General features: G+C 42.9%; 1 protein-coding gene across 2 annotated transcripts in view; it reads right to left on the bottom strand.

The window, feature by feature from the left end:
- Nucleotides 1–2,374: 2,374 nt before the first annotated feature.
- The window catches only part of LOC115133276 (myotubularin-like), a 64,564-nt gene continuing 42,658 nt past the window's right edge, over nt 2,375–24,280 (bottom strand). For both annotated transcript variants that reach the window (XM_029666349.2, XM_065021807.1), the window contains 6 exons: nt 24,097–24,252; nt 23,769–23,816; nt 23,420–23,512; nt 19,704–19,817; nt 16,558–16,734; nt 2,375–7,870 (listed from right to left, as the gene is read on the bottom strand). In XM_029666349.2, the coding sequence (XP_029522209.1) occupies nt 7,688–7,870; nt 16,558–16,734; nt 19,704–19,817; nt 23,420–23,512; nt 23,769–23,816; nt 24,097–24,252 (771 nt within the window). In that variant the 3' untranslated portion in view covers nt 2,375–7,687. The remainder of the gene's footprint in view (nt 7,871–16,557; nt 16,735–19,703; nt 19,818–23,419; nt 23,513–23,768; nt 23,817–24,096; nt 24,253–24,280) is intronic.

The following is a 24,280-nucleotide window of genomic DNA, read 5'->3' as shown; positions in this document are numbered from 1 at the left end:
ACCAGAAGTTTGCCAGAAAGAGTAGAACCAGTTTACCTGCATTTACAATGTGATTGTTGTTCCAATGTTAATTTTGAAAATAATATTTACAAATTAATAATTTCACCATATTAAAATGAGCGATCAGTTCACATTACAGGGTTGACCTTAAAATTGGTCAGTTTTTTGTTTTAAAAAATGTAACCTTAAAATCAAATCACATCACTAATAGCTGTCTATTTTCCACCACAAGCCGATGCTGGCGCTAAGACCGCACTCAACCAGCTGTATAAGGCCATAAAGCAAATAAGAAAATGCTGATCCAGAGGTGGCGCTCTTAGTAGCCGGGGACTTTAATGTAGGGAAACTTAAATCAGTTTTACCTAATTTCTACCAGCATGTTACATGTACAACCTGAGTCAAAAAAACTCTAGACCTTTACTCCAAACACAGAGACATGCACAAAGCTCTCCCTCACCCTCCATTTGGCAAATCTGACCATAACTCTATCCTCCTAATTCCTGCTTAAAACCTCTAAAGGATCGGACTCTTTTTTCAATTTTTGCCTAAAATTACATACCCAAATCTAACTGCCTGTAGCTCAGGACCTGAAGCAAGAATATGCATATTCTTGATACCATTTGAGAGGAAACACTTTTGAAGTTTATGGGGGGAGTCCCCGATCCCGTAGAGGTTAAAAGCAAAAACTAAAGCAGGAAGTACCAGTGACTTGCTCAATACGGAAGTGGTCAGATGACGCAGATGCTAAGCTACAGGACTGGAATATGTTCCGGGATTCTTCCGATTGCATTGAGGAGTACACCACGTCAGTCACTGGCTTCACCAATAAGTGCATCGATGACGTCATCCCCACAGTACATACCACAACCAGAAGCCATGGATTACAGGCAACATCTGCACTGAACTAAATGGTAGAGCTGCCGCTTTCAAGGAGCGGGACTTATAATAAATTTCGCTATGCCCTCCGACGAACCATCAATCAGGCAAAGCTTCAATACAGGACTAATATTGAATCCTACTACACCGGCTCCGATTCTTGTTGGATGTGGCAGGGCCTGCAAACTATTACAGGGAAGCACAGCCACGAGCTTCCCAGTGACACGAGCCTACCAGACGAGCTAAATGTCTTCAATGCGCGCTTTGAGGCAAGCAGACCACCATAGTCCCTAGGTAACAACACATCTGCCACGCTGATCCTCAACACTGGGGCCCCTCTGGGGTGTGTGCTCAGTCCTCTCCTATACTCTCTGTTCACCCATGACTGCATGGCCAAGCACGACTCCAACTCCATCATTAAGTTTGCCGACGACAACAGTGGTAGGCCTGCTCACCGACAACGATGAGACAGTCTATAGGGAGGTCAGAGACCTGGCAGTGTGGTGCCAGGATAACAACCTATCCCTCAACATAATCAAGACAAAGGAGTTGATTGTGGACTACAGGAAAAGGAGGGCCAAGCACGCCCCCATTTTCATCAACGGGCCTGTAGTGGGGTAGGTTGAGAGCTTCAAGTTCCTTGGTGTCTACATCACCAACAAACTAGAACGGTCCAAACACACCAAGACAGTCGTGAAGAGGGCACAACAAAGCCTATTCCCCCCAGGAAACTAAAAAGATTTGGCATGGGTCTTCAGATTCTCAAAAGGTTCTAAAGCTGCACCATCGAGAGCATCCTGACTAGTTGCATCACCGCCTGGTATGGCAACTGGTCGGCCTCCGACTGCAAGGCACAACAGAAGGTAGTGCGAATAGCCCAGCACATTTTTATTTTTAACTTCAGTTTATTTAGTAAATACTTTAACACTTATTTTTCTTAAAACTGCATTGTTTGTTAAGGGCTTGTAAGTAAGCAGTTCACAGCACATGTGACAAATCACATTTTATTTGAAATACATAATCTTCAGAAATTACTTTGTCAAAACAACAAAATAACTAGGGCTCAACAACATAGTGAAACATGGGTTAAAATCTTCCTAGAAGTCACAGAGGGTGCACAGAGGGACATGCCAAAGTGACTCATTTCGTGGAACAACCCCACTAATGGAATAGACCTAGAGAACGTTCAGTAGTCTGAATGTCATTTTTAGTAGGGTTCGATTCTAGGGAGCTAGAAAGTATCTAATTTAAAAGCATTTTGGACCAATTCCAATATCCTAAGGAGGTGTGAACTGGTGCTTCTGTTATATTTAGGGCTGAGATATGCTATGATGGGACAAGGTCTGAATATCCACAATCTTCTCCGATCCACAATTTTCACATCAGCAGACATTACATAAGATATTTTGCACATTTCCTTATGATCTCCTGAATAAATAAAGGATAAATTACCACAAGAATTTGAATGACAGAATCAATCCATTTTTAAAAAAGTGAGAAATGTTTAAATTAATTTAATCAGCATTATTTACACAACAAGAGCCGGTCAAAACAACCAACAGTGGAGCACTCATACATGAGAGGGAGTAGTACAGCCCGGATCCCACATCGATTCGTGTTGTCTAGCCAAAACTCCTATGTAGTCTGGGTGCAAGTCTGTTTCCGCTTGTCATGGCATGAACAGAAAGTAAACCTCGTCTGAGCCAGAACGTCCCATAGGGCAAGAGGCCATCTCCTATTTCAGTAGGGTGAGGCAGGTGGTTGTAAAAGTACACCCCCTGGACAGAACACCCCCTGAAAGACACTCAAGCTAACTCCTATGGTCACGAGTCATGACTCACAAGGACTTTGCAAGACAGCACAAACTGATTTGGAACCAGGCTAGGGAGTCGTAAGTAGGCATTACTATGACAAAGAAACCCCCCTTTATTAAACCCCCCCATATTACCTACGTTAAGATATAATAAATGAAGAAAATAAAAAAAATCATGAGTGACAGTTTGTCTGCGTCCCAAATTGTGCCCTAGTCCCTATATAGTGCACTACTTTATCAGAGTCCTCAATTCCTCAAGGTCTGGCATTCAATCCAACTTGCTATGGGAATGTTTACAGCAGTGCCATTGTTTACAAACTACAGTCCATGCATAGACTTATTGTGGAAAATGTAATAATCTACTTGTCAGAGGAGTCTACTTGGTAGTAGTAGTAGGTTTTAACAGTTCCCATAACCATTCTGGCATTTCATTTGACCAAGGGGGAAAGAGAGCTACTCCTTAAACACCGAAATTCGAGTTTGATTGAATCACGCACCAGGCTTCACAATCACAGGTAAAGAACCAAAAGGAACTAAATAGGTTCCCGATTGAATCAAATATCCCACGAATCATGATTCAAACATGATTTACTGTCCTCTCTTCTATGTTAGAAAGCAAAAATGCCCGTAAGGTAAAATAAAACAAACTAAAGAAACTAAATTTATGGAACAACAAATCCACAAATTATTAACCAACCATTCAAAGCAACAAAAAATACATGTCTTATTACTTTCCTTTTTATAAAACGTGTCAAATTTTACACGAAATAAAATTATATTTTACAACAATATAACTTTTCTACAGTAAAATAGGTTTTGTTTGAGGTAATTATACTGAACACAAATATAAAAGAAACATACAAAGTGTTGGTCCCATGTTTCATGAGCTGAAATAAAAGATCCCACAAATTTTTCATATGCAAAAAAAGCATATTTCTCTAAATGTTGTGCACAAATGTGTTACATCCCTGTTAGTGAGCATTTCTCCTTTGCCAAGATAATCCATCCACCTGACAGGTAAAAGGCCACTCTAAAATGTGGAGTTTTGTCACACAACACAATGCCCCAGATGTCTCAAGTTGAGGGAGTGTGCAATAGACATGCTGGCTGCAAGAATGTCCACCAGAGCTGTTGCCAGAGAATTTAATGTTAATTTCTCTACCATAAGCCGCCTGCAAAAGAATTTGGCAGTACGTCACAATCTGCCTCATAACCGCAGACCATGTGTAACCCCATCAGCCCAGGACCTCCACATCCGGCTTCTTCACCTGCGGGAATGTCTCAGCCCAGCCACCTGGACAGTTGATGAAATTGTGGATTTGCACAATTGAAGATTTTCTGCACAAGCAGTCTCAGGGAAGCTCATCTGCGCGCTCGTTGTCCTCACCAGGGTCTCGACCTGACAGCAGTTCGGCGTTGTAACCGACTTCAGTGGGGACATTATCACCATCGATGGCCATTGGTACACTGGAGAAGTGTGCTCTTCACGGATGAATCCTAGTTTCAACTGCACCGGGCAGATGGCATACGGCGTCATGTGGGTGAGCAGTTTGCTGATGTCAACGTTGTGAACAGAGTGCCCCATGGTGGCGGTGGGGTTATGGTATGGGCAGGCATAGACTACAGACAACGAATGGCAATTTGAAAGCACAAAGATACCATGACAAGATCCAGAGGCCCATTGTCGTGCCATTCATTCGGCGCTATCCCGTTTCAGCATGATATTGCACGGCCCCATGTCGCAAGGATCTGTCACACAAAACCTGGAAGATGAAAATGTCCCAGTTCTTCCATGACCTGCATATTCAACAGCCATGTCACCCATTGAGCATGTTTGGGATGCTCTGGATCGACGTGTACGATAACTTAGCACAGCCATTGAAGAGGAGTGGGACAACATTCCATAGGCCACAATCAACAGCCTGATAAACTCAATGTGAAGATGTGTTGCGCTGCATGAGGCAAATGGTGGTCACACCAGATACTGACTGGTTTTCTGTTCCATGCCCCTACCTTTGTTTTTAAGGTATCTGTTACCAACAGATGCAGATCTGTATTCCCAGTCATGTGAAATCCATAGATTAGGCCCTAATGAATTTATTTAAATTGACTGATTTCCTTATATGAACTGTAACTCAGTAAAATCTTTGAAATTGTTGCATGTTGCATTTATATTTTTGTTCAGTGTACATCAGTTACTGTACTTGTACAAAGTAAAAAATAAAAATAGATTTTTGTCTTTTACATTTTTCGCTAAAAATAATCAACCAACTAACACAATCAAACAACAAAGTCTTCTGCGATGTGGTTATTTTTCCCTTGCAGTGTCGTTTTTTTACTTTCCCCCGCTTATTGAGGCCAAAGACTTCCAAAGTGCTGCATTCTGGTGAGGCATTAGGGAGCCGCTAGTGCCCTCATTCTTTCCCCACCACCACCTTTCAACATGGGTGACCCCGCACAAGCCTTCGAAGTCATATCTATTCATTCTCTTGTATGGCGTTGCCATATCCAGTATGGTGACCGTTTTAAAACAAGCGTAACCCACCCGAAGAGTCTTCACCAGAACGAACCCACAGCAACCCATCAACAGTTTCCTTTCCCCATCTTTCTCCCCCCTGACAACGAATCAGGATTGGACTTTCCCACGCCACAACAAATCAGGTGCTTCCTTTTTTCTGCCACAACCAAATCGGGTGCTTTCTTTCCCTTTCTCCCCGCCACAGAGGAACGATAACAAAGACAAAATGTATAGTTTGAGCAGAGAGGAAGAGGTGAAGCGAGAGGTTTCACTCCTGCCAAAATATATTTTAAAAATTGCCCAATGTGTTTCTATGGGCTAATTTTTGACCTAAGCTTGTCGCCTGCCTTCGGGTCAACAAATCCCATTGCTGGGGCAGAGACATGAGCATCTCATTATATACAGATCTCTGGTTTGGGTACAAAACGTCTACCTGAGGTTGAACCTCAGGTGGTCAAAGGCACAGAACTGGACCCGACCAGCGGTCCCGAGAACATTGGACCTGCCCTTTAAAAAGAGTTACTAAACATTTCTAGACTTCTTTTTACTAATCTTATCCCAAATCTTATCTCAAACTCTATGGTAGTTATTGTCCAAAGAACTGTATCTTGTCTGAGAATACTTGGGACACCTTATTGTTGTCTCTTGAAAGTTTTTATACTATTCTGGACTTTTCCACCGATCTTACCTCACCTCTGGTTGTTGCTCTTGTCAAAATAACTTTTCCCTGCCCATAGTCTTTTGGAGAATACTCTGTGGAAGTCCTAAAACCTTTCAAATCAAGCAAACTTGATCTAAACCATTTTGCTCCCTGGACTGAGATAAAATGTTTTGAGACAAATGTTTAAAGACGGAATGAGCAGTAGGCAAAACAGCGCCTCCGTCCGCCCCACAGCCGTTGTTATCGTTTTTGTTTTGTTGACGAAGCAGAGCTGGGGAGCGTTGCAGATCGTGGTAAAAAAAAAGCATTACATATGCTTCTATTCATGTGCAATGATGTCGGAGGGAAATAACCAGAATTAGTTGTTTGCAGTAACTTCTTTGTTGTTATAATCGCAAATGGACGTGGCAGTTTCACCATTAGGGATTTCAGGTTTAAGTTTATGCCAAGAGGAGTTTGACTGGTTTTAAGGTGACAGGTTCTAAGGTTCTCAAGTTTTAGGTTGGCAAAATGAGAGTCCTGTTGATGCAGAACTTTATTGGACTGACTGAGTGGACCTAGCCTGGTGCCAGATCGGTTTGTGCTGTCTTGCCAATTCCTATGGTCATTGTCATACTTGACATGCATGAGTTCGCAAGATAGCACTAACATATCTGGGACCAGGCTAGGGTGGACATTGTTGGAGATAAAACTCACAGCTCCTCGAATAAAAACCAATACAACTCAGTGTCATGTCTCTCCATAGACCTTCTACAGTAAAATACATGGGGATACTAGGCCCACTGGACATCTCATAGAATGGACTACAGACAACCCCTGATAAATGCAAGGACTTAGGGCTGTTACGAATGTATGCAATAAACTGAAGGACGCAGATATTCAGAGAATTTAAGTGAGTTGGGACTGGGGAACTGCAGGGTTTGTACTTACTCAACTTATTACTGAAGTTTCTCTAGTTTGTTATCCAAACTTAACTGGTTGACTGGACTGGTATTGCTCATTTTGAAGACATTTGTACAGGTGCACACTGATTTAAGTCAGCCAAATGCACTAATAGTCAAACTTTCTCTTTTTAGTATGTTTGTCATAACAGTTTAACAATGCCCTTTTCAGGTCTTGGAGTTGACACAGTGTACAGAGTTCAAGAGGAGCAGGGGCTATGTTCCCATTCTTTACTCTTCTGGAAGTGTGCACTCATTCACCCCCCCCCCCCCCTCATGGATTTAAAATGAATGGACTGGTGTGAGTAATACGATGGAAACTCCCTCCAGCCTGCTTTTACCGATGCAATGCATAAGCATGATGGGGAGTAAATGAGTGCACACTATGTAAAGTGTAGAGAATCGTAATGCAGCCATTGAGTTTTAACCCTTCACACGTCCTTTATAGTTTATCTACAACACACTGAGTATTTATTTTATTTCGTATTAAGGCTTCTGTTTTTGCAGAAAAAAAACAACGTTATACAAAAGTTGTCAAAAGGCTGTACTGTGACATATTGCATAATCACCATAGTTAAGTTTTGTTATGGTCATACGTCATGATTTCCATGTTATTTATCATCTCCATTATTACTTTACTAACGCTATGTACAAAAAAACTTATTGTGTCTGTGTCAGGGTCAAATTACATGTCGATTCAGGAAGTGAATTGAAATTCTAATTCAAGAATCTGAAAAGTTCCTATTTGGAATAAATTTCACATTTCAACTCTTAAATTAGGAATTCTATTTCCTTTGATTCATTGACTCAATTGATATCGAAGTAACCTCAACCCTGACGAACAAACACACACTCACGTGTGTGTTTGAGTACCCCACTCAGAAAGGGGTGTGCAGGTGATTGATGTGCTGCGTGGGCGAGGCCGCATTGGAGGCAGAGCTATTTGATAGGTGGGAGGAGTTAGGGGAGGAGTCAGTGAGCTGCAGTTCCTCTAGTTTCTTCAGGTATTCATCTCTCAGTGCCAGGAGCTCCATGTAACGCTGTTCCACTGGACTCTGCTGCTGTAGAATAGAGACAGATAGAGTAGAGTACGATAGGATAAAATAGATTACAACCACCACCAGGTGGAAGCAAAGAGAGAGAAATGAGAGGAGGGAGATGGATGGATGGAGAACGAGTAGGGAGAGAGAGAGACGGGGGGGACGGTAGGGAGCAGAATGAGGAGGGGAGAGTGAGAGAGGGGTAGAGAGGTGTGGGGGAGAGAGAAAAAAAAGACTTGAATGATATGCAAACAATGCAAAAAGATCAGCATATAAACAAACAGAGGTATTGACAGATTTTTTCTTTTAACATGTACATTCTACGCACATTTTACATACAAAGCATTTTTTCCCACAGTAGTTACAGTATATAGCAGGAATATAGTTATTTGATATACATTACATCTGGATAGATAGTACTTAAACACATACAGCAGGGGTGTCAAACTCATTCCTGCTGATCTTTGTTTTTTCCTTATAATTAAGCCAGAGACAACCAGGTGAGGGGAGTTCTTTACTAATTAGCGACCTTATTTCATCAACCTAATACAAGAGAAGGGTGAAAACCCACAGAAACATGGCCCTACGTGGAGTGAGTTTGACAAGTGACATACTGTATACATTATAGTGTTTTCAGTCAACTATTACAGTATATTCGGAAAGTATTCAGATCTACACACAATACCCCATGATGACAAAGCAAAAACAGGTTTTTAGACATTTTTGAACATTCATAAAAATAAACCCTGAAAAATCACATTTACATAAGTATTCAGACCCTTTACTCAGTACTTTGTTGAAGCACTTTTGGCAGCGATTACAGCCTCGAGTCTTCTTGGGTAGGACGCTACAAGCTTTGGGGTTTCATTATTCTCTGCAGATCCTCTCAAGCTCTGTCAGGTAGGATGGGGAGTGTTGCTGCACAGCTATTTTCAGGTCTCTCCAGAGATGTTCGATCGGGTTAGGGCTCTGGCTGGGCCACTCAAGGACATTCAGAGATGTCCCAAAGCCACTCCTGCATTGTCTTGGCTGTGTGCTTAGTGTCATTGTCCTGTTGGAAGGTGAACCTTCTCCCCAGTCCGAGGTCCTGAGCATGTTTTCATCAAGAGTATTTATCTGGTCAATATGTCAGTGTATTATGTCTGTTTGTAACAGTGTGTTATACAGTTGAAGTCGGAAGTTTACATACAATTAGGTTGGAGACATTAAAACTTGTTCTTCAACCACTCCACAATTTTCTTGTTAACAAACGGGTTTGTCGGGTTAAGACACCTACTTTGTGCATGGCAAGTCATTTTCCAACAATTGTTTTCAGACAGATTATGTCACTTATAATTCACTGTATAACAATTCCAGAAGTTTACATACACTAAGTTGACTGTGCCTTTAAACAGCTTGGAAAATTCTAGAAAATGCTGTCATGGCTTTAGAAGCTTCTGGTAGGCTAATTGACATCATTTGAGTCAATTGGAGGTGTACCTGTGGATGTATTTCAAGGCCTACCTTCAAACTCAATGCCTCTTTGCTTGACATCATGGGAAAATCAAAAGAAATCAGCCAAGACCTCAGAAAAAAATGTGTAAACCTCCACAAGTCTGGTTCATCCTTGGGAGCAATTTCCAAACACCTGAAGGTACCATGTTCATCTGTACAAACAATAGTATGCAAGTATAAACACCAAGGGACCACGCAGCCGTCATACCGCTCAGGAAGGAGACGCGTTCTGTCTCCTAGAGATGAACGTGCCTTGGTGCGGAAAAAGTGCAAATCAATCCCAGAACAGCAGCAAATGACCTTGTGAAGATGTTGGAGGAAACCGGTACAAAAGTATCTATATTCACAGTAAAACAAGTCCTATATCGACATTACCTGAAAGGCCGCTCAGCAAGGAAGAAGTCACTGCTCCAAAACCACCATAAAAAAAGCCAGACTACGGTTTGCAACTGCACATGGGGACAAAGATCGTACTTTTGGAGAAATGTCCTCTGGTCTGATGAAACAAATTCAACTGTTTGGCCATAATGACCATCTTTATGTTAGGAGGAAAAAGGGGGAGGCTTGTAAGCCGAAGAACATCATCCCAACCGTGAAGCACGGGGGTGGCAGCATCATGTTGTGGGGGTGCTTTGCTGCAGGAGGGACTGGTGCACTTTACAAAATAGATGGCATCACGAGGCAGGAAAATAAATGTGGATATATTGAAGCAACATCTCAAGACATCAGTCAGGAAGTTAAGACTTGGTTGCAAATGGGTCTTCAAAATGGACAATGACCCCAAGCATACTTCCAAAGTTGTGGCAAAATGGCCTAAGGACAACAAAGTCAAGGTATTGGAGTGACCAACACAAAGCCCTGATCTCAATCCCATAGAATATTTGTGGGCAGAACTGAAAAAGCGTGTGCGAGCAAGAAGGCCTACAAACCTGACTCAGTTACACCAGCTCTATCAGGAAGAATGGGCCAAAATTCACCCAACTTATTGTGGGAAGCGTGTGGGAGTACAGCTGAAATGTTTGATTCAAGTTAAACAATTTAAAGGCAATGCTACCAAATACTAATTGAGTGTATGTAAACTTCTGACCCACTGGGAATGTGAGGAAATAAATAAAAGCTGAAATAAATCATTTTCTCTACTATTATTCTGACATTTCACATTCTTAAAATAAAGTGGTGATCCTAACTGACCTAAGACAGGGAATTCTTACTGGGATTAAATGTCAGGAATTGTGAAAAACTGAGTTTAAATGTATTTGGCTAAGGTGTATGTATGTAAACTTCCGACTTCAACTGTATGTGAATATGTGATTGTATTATAAATTGTATTTTAATGTTTAAGGACTCTTGGAATATTAGTCCAAATGAGGACTAACAGAGATCCTAATAAAATCAAACCTCTGTACTTTGCTACATTCATATTTCCCTCAATCCTGACTAGTCTCACAGTCACTGCTGCTGAAAAACATCCCTACAGCATGATGTTGCCACCACCATGCTTCACCGTAGGAATGGTGCCAGGTTTCCTCCAGAGGTAATGCTTGGCATTCAGGCCAAAGAGTTCAATCTTAATTTCATCAGACCAGAGAATCTGGTTTCCCATTTACTGAGAGTCCTTTAGGTGCCTTTTGGCAGACTCCAAGCGGGCTGTCGTGTCTTTTACTGAGGAGTGGCTTCACTCTACCATAAAGTCCTGATTAGTGGAGTGCTGCAGAGATGGTTGTCCTTCTGGAAGGTTCTCCCATCTCCACAGAGGAACTTTGGAGCTCTGTCAGAGTGACCATCAGGTTCTTGGTCACCTCCCTGACCAAGGCCCATCTCCCCCAACTGCTCAGTTTGGCAGAGTTTTGTGGTTCCAAACTTCTTCAATTTAAGAATGATGTTGCCCACTGTGTTCTTGGGGACCTTCAATGCGGCAGAAATGTTTTGGTACCCTTCCCCAGATCTGTGCCTCGACATAATCCTGTCTCGGAGCTCCTACAGATAATTCCTTCAACCTCATGGCTTGGTTTTTGATCTGACATGCACTGTCAACTGTGGGACCTTATATAGACAGATGTGCGCCTTTCCAAATCAATTGAATTTACCACAGATGGACTCCAATCAAGTTGTAGAAACATCTAAAGGATGATCAATGGAAACAGGATGCACCTGATCTCAATTTCGAGTCTCATAGCAAAGGGTCTGAATACTTATGTAAATAAGTACCCTATGTTTTCTAACTGTTCTGTTTCACATACAGTACATTCAAAACCTTTCTAAATCGCATAGTATGTACAGATTGTAAGATAAGGATGAACATTTTTCCTATAAATATTATTATATTGAAGATTGATTGACTATGGCTTTGCAAATCTCCGAACAGTGCTATTTGTGGGGTTCATTTGGGGTAAATGTTGTGTTTTCAAGCCATTAATGAATCTTACCAGAAACTAGTTACATAATGTAGGTGCAATATCAGAATAAGTGATCTAATGATTTGAGATGGTTGTACGCCCATAACATTCTGTTGTTGGCAATAATTTTGTATAATAATTTTAATAGAATCAAGCGCGTTGTTTTGTGTATCACTTGATAAATCATGTGCCATGGAATCGGCACATTGACAATCTCTTCCCAACTACTTTTTCAACCTGTATGGAACCGCTGTCAACATGTTGGTCCTCAAATGAAATGGTTATATTTTTCTATTTATTAACATGTTTTGGTGCCAATTTTAGTCTTTAACAAAGGGCAGACAAAAACGTTTCTCTACCTTCACTTGCCTCCATTTTTGCGGTAATGTTGCTATCAGTTGGTTCTAATTTTAGATAACAAAAATACACTGAAATGTTGTCTCTAACCGCACATTACATTACTCCAACTTTACTGTTCATAAAATCATTAGCAAAGATAGTTCTGTATTTATTTTTATTCCATAAAGATTTTATTTTAGATCAATTAGTATATTGGAGTTTAACCATAATATATGTTCTGTCTTATCTAAGGGATGAAACTGGAAAGCAACAGGCTTTGTATGGCTTGTTTTAATGGTTCCATTTTCGATTAACTGAAAGTGAGAGGTTCTAATCTGGATTGAGGTTTAATGATTTAATATTTAATCATTTTAGCTTCCTGAACTCATATTCATTACACAAATAAGCATGTTTAATTTTGTCTGGTTTATCGTTCCAAATAATGTTCAATATTTTTTGCTTATATAATGAAAAAAATGAATTGTTCAGAATAGGCAGGGCCATAAGTAAATAGGTAAACTGGGATATGACAAAAGCATTAAAATCAGGGAGATTTTTCCACAAATAGACCCTACTACACAAAGGACTCAATCCTGACTTGAGATTCAATAAGACTTTTTCATGTCAATTCTGCATTGATATTAATGTGAGGTTCCTCTTTAAAAAAAGGTATTGTCGGATAGTATTCATCCTGATCAGACAGGTTTTTTACATGGACGATACATTGGAGAAAATATAAGACAAGTACTGGAAACAATAGAATACTATGAAACATCTGGGAAACCAGGACTGGTATTCATGGCAGATTCTGAAAAGGCTTTTGATAAAGTACGACTAGAATTTATATATAACGGCCTAGACTATTTTAATTTTGGAGAATCTCTTATATAATGGGTTCAAGTTATTCGTTTGTTAGTTAGTAAAACAAATAATGGCTACTTCTCAGAAATAAATCAACTGTCGGCGTAAAACAAGGTTGTCCACTGTCGGCGTATCTATTTAATATGGCCACCAAAATGTTAGCTATTAACATCAGATCAAACAATTATATAGAGGGGCTAGAAAACCAAGGACTAAAAACAAAGGTGTCATTGCATGCTGACAACTCAAGTTTCCTCTTAAATCTGCAATCTGGATCCCTGCAGTCTCATAGAGGATCTAGATTATTTTTCTAACCTCTCTGGATTACAACTGAACTATTGCACGATAAGTGTACCATATTACGTATTAGATTGCTAAAAAAATACAACTTTTACATTACCGTGTAGTTTAACAATAAAATTATCTGACGGTGAAGTGGACATACTCAGTATTCATATCCCTAAATAAAGAAATTAATTCACTACAACAAATTTCAATTGAAAGTTGAGAAAAATAGGAAATAACATCTTGCTACCATAGAACAGAGTGCTGACTGGAGAGCTGGATTCAATTTTCTCCTGAAATTACATGCCTGGTCCTTCAGGTCCTGAAGCAAGGATATTCTTGTTACCATTTGAAAGGAAACACTTTAAAGTTGGTGGAAATGTGAAATTAATGTAGGAGAATATAACACATTAGATCTGGTAAAAGAAAATACAAAGAAAAAAAACTTTGGGGGTATTTTTTGTACCATCATCTTTGAAATGCAAGAAAAAGGCATTAATGTATTATTCCAGCCCAGGCGCAATTTAGATTTTGCAGCGTTTTTTTCCAAAGTTTTAGACTGAACCAATGAATCATTGCATTTCTGTTCAAAATGTAGCATCAAGACTGCCCAAATTAAGGACTCCCAGGTGGCACAGTGGTCTAGCTGTGCAACCAGAGACTCTGGGTTCGAGCACAGGCTCTGTTGCAGTCGGCCGCGACCGGGAGGTCCATGGGGCGACGCACAATTGGCCTAGTGTCGTCCGGGTTAGGGAGGGTTTGGCCGGTAGGGATATCCTTGTCTCATCACGCACTAGCGACTCCTGTGGCGGGCCGGGCGCAGTGCACACTGACCAGGTCGCTAGGTGCACGGTGTTTCCTCAGACACATTGGTGCGGCTGGCTTCCGGTGTTTCCTCAGACACATTGATGCGGCTGGCTTTTAAGAAGCAGTGCAGTATGGTTGGGTTGTGTTTCGGAGCACGCATGACTCTCAACCTTCGTCTCTCCCGAGACCGTACAGGAGTTGTAGCGATGAGACAAGACAGTAACTACTAACAATTGGATACTACAAAATATATATATTTTTATTTTTTATTTTAAAGACTGCCCAAATGTGCCTAATTGGTTAATTAATAACTTTATGTTCATAACTCTGCACTCTCCTCAAACAATAGCATGGTATTCTTTCAATGTTATAGCACTGTAATAGTAAATTGGACAGTGCAGTTAGAGTAACAAGAATTTAAGCTTTCTGCCAATATCAGATATGTCTATGTCCTGGGAAATGTTCTTGTTACTTACAACCTCATGCTAATCGCATTAGTGCACATTAGCTCAACCGTCCCGCGGGTGGGACACCAATCGGTAGAGATCCTTAACATCACAACACTGGGTCCTGTTTCAGTAATAGTGAAATCAGACCTTCTTGCTGACTACCAGATAGTTTACCATTTTTGTACGAGTGGTTAAAATTTGAGTACATCAAATAAAAATTGATATGCCATCCAGCCCTGGAGTTTTCCCTGGCTTAAAGGCTTTAATTGCATCAAGAAGTTCCTCCATCACCAATTTGTCCATCACACAAGTCTTTCGGTACAGCTGTTCATTTTACAGTATTAGGAAAAAAATCCTTACAGTTAACTTCAGTTAGTGGAAATGGAGAAGACTGAAAAGAGAACATATGCTTAAATTATTTTGCTACCTCTATCAAAATCTAAGTTGGTGAATCATGGTTGACTGTGTGTGTGTGTGTGTATTGTGTAAAGAGGATTTTCAGTTCCAGTGACTCAGGCCCTGCCGAGGGGGGCCAGGGATGTTTCAGCTAGAGTGGGTATGTGTGTGAGGATGGTAGGGGGGGTTAAAAGAGCTAGAGGGTAAGAAGGGTGTTCAGGGAGGTGTGTGTGTAAGAACTGGAGGGGGCAGGCAGCGGGTGCTCTACACACATACACAATTATTATTGAATTTACACACACACACACCGCAAGCCCTATAGGACGCCACGGCATCACTGCTGCCAAACCAACCAATCCCCAGAGGTGATACTTCACAATCAGACTGACCACAAGATACCCCCAACTAATTGTTCAGTGTATTTGACTGACAGTATGGTATATTCTGAGTTTTGGCTAAATCCTAACAAAACGTCAGCTAGCCCACTAGCTACCTCGATTATCAAAATCAATAAAATACATTTTAATTTGTCAGATGCGCCGAATACAACAGGTGTAGACCTTACAGTGAAATGCTTACTTACAACCTCTTAACCAAAAACAAGAAAATACCCCCAAAAAAGTAAGAGGTAAGAATAACAAATAATTAAAGAGCAGCAGTAATATACAGGAGGTGCCGGTACAGAGTCAATGTGCGGGGGCACCTGTGTCAAGGCAATTGAGGTAATATGTACATGTAGGTAGAGCTATTAAAGTGACTATGCATAGATAACAACAGAGAGTAGAAGCAGCGTAGAAGAGAGGGAGGGGGGCAATGCAAATAGTCTGGGTGGCCATTTGATTAGCTGTTCAGGAGTCTTATGGCTTGGGGGTAGAAGCTGTTTAGAAGCCTGTTGGACCTAGATTTGGCGCCCCGGTACCGTTTGCCGTGCGGTAGCAGAGAGAACAGTCTATGAATAGGGTGGCTGGAGTCTGACAATTTTTAGGGCCTTCATCTGACACTGCCTGGTATAGAGGTCCTGGACGGCAGGAAGCTTGGCCCCGGTGATGTACTGGGCCGGGCCATACGCACTACCCTCTGTAGTGCGTACCAGGCAACTGCTCAGGATCATCTGGATGCTCTCGATGGTGCAGCTGTAAAACCTTTTGAGGATCTGAGGACCCATGCCAAATCACTTCAGTCTCCAGAGGGGGAATGGGTTTTGTCGTGCCCTCTTCATGAATGTCCTGGTGTGCTTGGACCATGTTAGTTTGTTGGTGATGTGGACGCTAAGGAACATGAAGCTCTCAACCTGCTCCACTACAACCCCGTCGATGAGAATGGAGGCGTGCTCGGTCCTCCTTTTCCTGTAGTCCACAATCATCTCCTTTGTATTGATCACGTTGAGAGAGAGGTTGTTGTCCTTTCACCACATGGTCAGGTCTCTGACCTCCTCCCTATTACATTTATGTTATAAATTTGTAACATCAGTTGTGATCGTTATAACAGGATTAGTTTTGGCCTTATGAACCAGGGTCTAGATAACGATACAGTATATTAGCTGGACTAAATGTGTATTATGACTGTGTAATGTCAGTTGTCATAAGCGGCCATTATGACAGTGTTATGTAGCCTTATTACAGAGGGTAAAGTGTAACAGTACTTTCATTTATTCTCCATCCATCCTCCCATCCCGCTCTACCTGTTGTCGTATGCGTGGGTTCCAGCGGATGTAATAAGTCACCCAAAGCTCTAGGTGTCTCATGCTGGCTACGGGGTAGAGGACCCTACTGGACTCAGGAGTGTAGAAGGGGTTCAGGTAGGAAGTAGAGTCACTGTTCACCAACGACCACAGGGACACTGTCTTAGACCGTACCTCCTGGAGAGAGAGAAGTAGAGAAGAAGAAAAATGATTGGTTTAGAGAGAGAGAGAAGGATGGAGGAAGAGGGAGAAGGTTCAGGTTCACCAATGACCACAGAGAAACAGTCTTAGACAGCACCACCTGGTGAAAAGAATAACACTTTAGTTAAAGAGAGAGAGAGGTGGGAAGTATCACTGTTCACCAACGACCACAGAGACATCGTATTACACCGAACCTCCATGAGAGGGAGATGGAAGGGAAGAATACAAATTGAGAGAGGGGGGTGTAGAAAGGGTTGAGGTTAGGAGGACTGTTGACCTAACCTAACGTAGCAGGGGTAGAAAGGGTTGAGGTTAGGAGGACTGTTGACCTAACCTAACGTAGCAGGGGTAGAAAGGGTTGAGGTTAGGAGGACTGTTGACCTAACCTAACGTAGCAGGGGTAGAAAGGGTTGAGGTTAGGAGGACTGTTGACCTAACCTAACGTAGCAGGGGTAGAAAGGGTTGAGGTTAGGAGGACTGTTGACCTAACCTAACGTAGCAGGGGTAGAAAGGGTTGAGGTTAGGAGGACTGTTGACCTAACCTAAAGTAGCAGGGGTAGAAAGGGTTGAGGTTAGGAGGCCTGTTGACCTAACATTGCAGGGGTAGAAAGGTTTGAAGGTTAGGAGGACTGTTGACCTAACGTAGCAGGGGTAGAAAGGGTTGAGGTTAGGAGGACTGTTGACCTAACGTAGCAGGGGTAGAAAGGGTTGAGGTTAGGAGGACTGTTGACCTAACGTAGCAGGGGTAGAAAGGGTTGAGGTTAGGAGGACTGTTGACCTAACCTAACGTAGCAGGGGTAGAAAGGGTTGAGGTTAGGAGGACTGTTGACCTAACCTAAAGTAGCAGGGGTAGAAAGGGTTGAGGTTAGGAGGCCTGTTGACCTAACATTGCAGGGGTAGAAAGGGTTGAGGTTAGGAGGACTGTTGACCTAACGTAGCAGGGGTAGAAAGGGTTGAGGTTAGGAGGACTGTTGACCTAACGTAGCAGGGGTAGAAAGGGTTGAGGTTAGGAGGACTGTTGACCTAACCTAACGTAGCAGGGGTAGAAAGGGTTGAGGTTAGGAGGACTGTTGACCTAACATTGCAGGGGTAGAAAGGGTTGAGGTTAGGAGGACTGTTGACCTAACATTGCAGGGGTAGAAAGGGTTGAGGTTAGGAGGACTGTTGACCTAACGTAGCAGGGGTAGAAAGGGTTGAGGTTAGGAGGACTGTTGACCTAACGTAGCCGGGGTAGAAAGGGTTGAGGTTAGGAGGACTGTTGACCTAACGTAGCAGGGGTAGAAAGGGTTGAGGTTAGGAGGACTGTAGCAGGGGTAGAAAGGGTTGAGGTTAGGAGGACTGTTGACCTAACCTAACGTAGCAGGAGTAGAAAGGGTTGAGGTTAGGAGGACTGTTGACCTAACCTTACGTAGCAGGGGTAGAAAGGGTTGAGGTTAGGAGGCCTGTTGAACTAACCTAACGTAGCAGGGGTAGAAAGGGTTGAGGTTAGGAGGACTGTAGACCTAACCTAACGTAGCAGGGGTAGAAAGACGCCTGAGCCGAGTTCACACTTCTGTTAGGTTGAAAATACCGTATCCCTGATAACGTTTTCTGGCGACTCCGCATAGGCTACTTTTGACCAGGGACCACAGAGACACGTCTTAGACCACCCCTCCTGGAGAGAGAGGGATGGATAGTGGGAGAAAGATCAGACGTTTTTATCCAACGCAACCTACAGTTAATAGATATATTTAGCTTATGGCCCATGCTTGAATCAAACCCTGAATTACCTGAGCCATTGGCACCACAGATAGATGGAGAGCAAACTAAAGAAAGAGCGAATACAGCAATGAGTCTCTGGACCAATAATTAGACTCTTGTGCAGTCTACAAATGTTTACACTGGGATGTAAAGGGAGAGGTGTGTGTAGATAAGAGGGTATCTGTGTTTTCTAGATGTGCTGTTACGCACAGTCTGCTTGTGTCAGAGTGAGTGCAGTGTGTACTAATGTGTGTTGCATCCCCCATAGTGCATTGTTATTGTCTGTTTGAAACTCAGAACCAGTGATGCGTCCCATCTTTCTCCCTCTCTCTTCTGCTCTACTTCACATGATCAGGATGGAGAGAGGGAGGGGGAGGGAGGGAGCGTGGTGGGACAAAGAGAGTGAGAGAGAAATATTATAGACAGGGAAAGGGTTGGTAGATGAAGAGAGAGGGTTGGGAGAGAGAAATATTATAGACAGGGAAAGGGTTGGTAGATGAAGAGAGAGGGTTGGGAGAGAGAAATATTGTAGACAGGGAAAGGGTTGGAGATGGAGAGAGGGTTGGGAGAGAGAAATATTATAGACAGGGAAAGGGTTGGTAGATGAAGAGAGAGGGTTGGGAGAGAGAAATATTATAGACAGGGAAAGGGTTGGTAGATGAAGAGAGAGGGTTGGGAGAGAGAAATATTGTAGAGAGAAGAGAGGGTGTATTGGAAAGGAGGAAAGTACCAAAAGATAGAGAAGTGGGGCTCTGACTCATTATGTTGTGGTCTCAGATACTTGCAGTTGTAGAGGAACAGAGAGAGTGATAAACAGAGGGAGAAAAATAGATGGAGGAGAGAATGAGGAAAGTGACAGCATAACTTACATTGGTGTCCCAGGTGCTCTCACAGTTGTAGAGGAAGAGAGAGAGAGGAAGCGAGAGAGAGAGAGAGAGAGAGGAAGCGAGAGAGAGAGAGAGAGAGGAAGCGAGAGAGAGAGGAAGCGAGAGAGAGAGGAAGCGAGAGAGAGAGGAAGCGAGAGAGAGAGAGAGAGAGAGAGAGAGAGAGAGAGAGAGAGAGAGAGAGAGAGAGAGAGAGAGAGAGAGAGGAAGCGAGAGAGAGAGAAAGGAAGCGAGAGAGGAAGAGAGAGAGAGATAAAGAGAGAGAGAGGCAGAAACAGAGATAGAGAGAGCGATAAAACAGATAGTAACAGTCTGACTTACGTTGGTGTCCCTGGCGCTCTCACAGTTGTAGAGGAAGGTTCCAAAGCGACAGCTGAACAGGTGATCCAGGATGGTCATTAGGAGCCGCTCGTTGAACTCAAACGCTGTCGGGAACTGATGGGGAAATAAGGAAAGAAGAGAGGAGAAAGAGAGAAATGTAACGCCTGGATGGCTTTCACTTCAGCAGTGATAAATTCATGAACTTATTTGACGAAAAGAACATGATCATTAGAAAGCAAATTACGGACTCCTCTTTAAATCTACGTATTTCTCCAAAGCACAGTTGTCCTGAGTCTGCACAACACTTCCAGGACTTAGGATCAAGTGAGATACTCAAGTTTGTTAATACTATATCTCTTGACACATTGATGAAAATAGTCAAGCTTCTAAACCTTTAAGCTTGCATCCTGAACCCTATTCCAACTAAACTACTGAAAGAGCTGCTTCCTGTGTTTGGCCCTCCTATGTTGAGCATAATAAACGGCTCCCTATCCACCGGATGTGTACCAAACTCACTAAAAGTGACAGCAATAAAGCCTCTCTTGAAAAAGCCAAACCTTGACCCAGAAGATAGAAAAAAAAAGAGAAAAAAAAAATCGGCCCATTCCTCTCAAATCTTTTGGAAAAAGCTGTTGCGCAGCAACTCACTGCCTTCCTGAAGAATAACAATGTATACGAAACGCTTCAGTCTGGTTTTAGACCCCATCATAGCACTGAGACTGCACTCGTGAAGGTGGTAAATTACCTTTTAATGGCGTCAGACCAAGGCTCTGCATCTGTCCTCGTGCTCCTAGACCTTAGTGCTGCTTTTGATACCATCGATCACCACATTATTTTGGAGAGATTGGAAACCCAAATTGGTCTACACGGACAAGTTCTCGCCTGGTTTAGATCTTATCTGTCGGAAAGATAACAGTTTGTCTCTGTGGATGGTCTGTCCTCACAAATCAACTGTACATTTCGGTGTTCCTCAAGGTTCCGTTTTAGGACCACTATTGTTTTCACTATATATTTTACCTCTTGGTGATGTCATTCGGAAACATAATGCTAACTTTCACTGCTATGCAGACGATATACAGCTGTACATTTCGATGAAACATGGTGAAGCCCCAAAATTGCCCTTCCTGGAAGCCTGCATTTCAGACATAAGGAAGTGGATGGCGACAATTTTTTACTTTTAAACTCGGACAAAACAGAGATGCTAGTTTTAGGTACCAAGAAACAAAGAGATCTTCTGTGTGATCTAACAATTAATCTTGATGGTTGTACAGTCGTCTCAAATAAAACTGTAAAGGACCTTGGCGTTACTCTGGGCCCTCATCTCTCTTTTGACGAATATATCAAGACGGTTTCCAGGACAGATTTTTTCCATCTACGTAACATTGCAAAAATCTGAAATTCTTTGTCCAAAAATGATGCAGAGAAATTTATCCATGCTTTTGTCACTTCTAGATTAGACTACTGCAATGCTCTACTTTCTGGCTACCCGGATAAAGCACTAAATAAACTTCAGTTAGTGCTAAACACGGCTGCTAGAATCTTGCCTAGAACCAACATTTTTTATCATATTACTCCAGTGCTAGCCTCTCTAGACTGGTTTCCTGTTAAGGTTAGGGCTGATTTCAAGGTTTTACTGCTAACCTACAAAGCACTACATGGGATTTCTCCTACCCATCTTTCCGATTTGGTCCTGCCGTACATACCTACACATACTCTACGGTCACAAGACGCTGGCCTCCTTACTGTCCCTAGAATTTCTAAGCAAACAGCTGGAGGCAGGGCTTTCTCCTATAGAGATACATTTTTATGGAATGGTCTGCCTATCCATGTGAGAGACGCAGACTCTGTCTCGACCTTTAAGTCCTTATTGAAGACTCATCTCTTCAGTAGGTCCTATGATTGAGTGTAGTCTGGCCCAGGGTGGTTAAAGTGAATGGACGAACCACCCTTGCTGTCTCTGCCTTGCCGGTTCCCATCTCTCCACTGGGATTCTCTGCCTCTAACCCTATTACGGGGGCTGAGTCACTAGCTTACTGGTGCTCTTCCATGCCGTCCCTAGGAGGGTGCGTCACTTGAGTAGGTTGAGTCTCTGACGTGATCTTCCTGTCCCGGGTTGGCGGCCCCCCCAGGGTTTGTGCCGTGGGGGAGATCTTTGTGGGCTATACTCAGCCTTGTCTCAGGGTAGTAAGTTGGTGGTTGAAGATATCCCTCTAGTGGGCTGTGATTGGGCAAACTGGGTGGGGATATATCCTGCCTGGTTGGCCCTGTCTGGGGGTATAGTTGAACGGGGCCACAGTGTCCCCCGACCCCTCCGGTCTCAGCCTCCAGTAATTATGCTGCAATAGTTTATGTGTAGTGGGGCTAGGGTCAGTATGTTATATCTGGAGTATTTCTTTTGTCTTCTGTCTGTATGAATTTAAGTATGCTGCCTCTAATTTCCTCTCTTCTCTAGGAGGACCTGAGCCCTAAGGACCATGCCTGAGCCCTGAGGACTTTTTTATTTTTTTTATTTCACCTTTATTTAACCAGGTAGGGTAGTTGAGAACAAGTTCTCATTTGCAACTGCGACCTGGCCAAGATAAAGCATAGCAGTGTGAACAGACAACACAGAGTTACACATGGAGTAAACAATTAACAAGTCAATAACACAGTAGAAAAAAAAGAGTCTATATACATTGTGTGCAAAAGGCATGAGGAGGTAGGCGAATAATTACAATTTTGCAGATTAACACTGGAGTGATAAATGATCAGATGGTCATGTACAGGTAGAGATATTGGTGTGCAAAAGAGCAGAAAAGTAAATAAATAAAAACAGTATGGGGATGAGGTAGGTAAAAATGGGTGGGCTATTTACCGATAGACTATGTACAGCTGCAGCGATCGGTTAGCTGCTCAGATAGCAGATGTTTGAAGTTGGTGAGGGAGATAAAAAAGTCTCCAACTTCAGCGATTTTTGTAATTCGTTCCAGTCACAGGCAGCAGACTACCTGGCCTGATGACTCCTTGCTGTCCCCAGTCCACCTGGTCATGCTGCTGCTCCAGTTTCAACGGTTCTGCCTGCAGCTATGGAACTCTGACCTGTTCACTGGACGTGCTACCTTGTCCCAGACCTGCTGTTTTCGACTCTCTCTCAACCGCACCTGCTGTCTTCTAACTCTGAATGATCGGCTATGAAAAGTCACATGACATTTACTCCTGAGGTGCTGACCTGTTGCACCCTCTACAACCACGGTGATGATTATTATTTGACCCTGCTGGTCATCTATGAACGTTTGAACATCTTGGCCATGTTCTGTTATAATCTCCACCTGGCACAGCCAGAAGAGGACTGGCCACCCCTCAGAGCCTGGTTCCTCTCTAGGTTTCTTCCTAGGTTCCTGCTGTTCTAGGGCGTTTTTCCTAGCCACCGTGCTTCTACATTTGCATTGCAAGCTGTTTGGGGTTTTAGGCTGGGTTTCTGTATAGCACTTTATGACATCGGCTGATGTAAAAAGGGCTTCATAAATAAATTTGATTGCCTGACTGGTTTGAAAACAACTTGAAGGCTGTCTCAGTTAACATTTCCTTGATTCCTTGCATCCTCTCTCCTTACTTCCTTCTCAAAACCCATTGGAGAAGAAGGGCACGAGAGGGACCTTAGGCCTTCTCACCAATATGGTTGAGAAGGTGGAGATAGAGTCGTAGCCAAACACAGGTGAGTGTGTGTGTGTACCTACCTGTTTGGTCATCTGCCAGACACAGTCTATGAACTGTACAAAGATAGGAGACCTATCCTGGTCTGCATGGTTCTTATCCCCGTGTCCTATCCTCTACACATACACAGACAGAGAAACAATATGGCGTGTTATCAGCTTCCTGTCACTGTAGCTTGTACTTTTTGGTCATTTACATACTGTAAGACAGAGGTGATATCTATGCAATCACACAGTCATAACATTGCAGAGAGTATAGGTGCCGTCAACAGGGAAGAAAACTCTGAACATGTACAGCACAGAGTCTGGTTTTCCTGATCATAAATGTGATTAAATGTCCACGAGGAGAAAAAAAAGTATTTGTCTGACTTACAGAGGCAAACTTGTGTCCGAAGCTGATCCACTCCTTCTCCAGCAGCACCTGAATGAATTAATAAATGTATATTTATACATCTAGTTGCCTCGTCAATTTGAGTACAACAATTCATACATACCCGGAATCCATTGAGTGTGTGATAGTGGCTGTCCCCTGTTCTTCCCTTACCTCTTCCCCTTCTCTTCCACCCACCCTTCCTCCCTCCATCCCTCCTACTCACCTGAAAGCCCCTGAGGGTGCTGTAGTGGCTGCCCCCTCTTCATCACCCTTTCTCTTGCTCCCACCCTCCCTCCCTCTCCCCTTCTCTCCCATCCTTCTTACTCACCTGGAAGCCCCTGAGGGTGCGGTAGTGGCTGTCAAGCATCAGCATGGCCAGAGAGGTGAGCTGGGCTGTCCGGTCCCACCCATCACTACAGTGGACCACCACAGAGTTACCCCCCGATATCTTATCTGCTACCTGGATGGCTCCGGAGAGGACGAGCTGGAGAGAGGAGGAGAGTAAGAGCGTA

Source organism: Oncorhynchus nerka, linkage group LG8 (assembly GCF_034236695.1).
Source record: "Oncorhynchus nerka isolate Pitt River linkage group LG8, Oner_Uvic_2.0, whole genome shotgun sequence".
Lineage (NCBI taxonomy): Eukaryota > Metazoa > Chordata > Actinopteri > Salmoniformes > Salmonidae > Oncorhynchus > Oncorhynchus nerka.
Note: the sequence above shows the minus strand (reverse complement) of the source record. Positions and strands in the feature narration are given on the sequence as shown.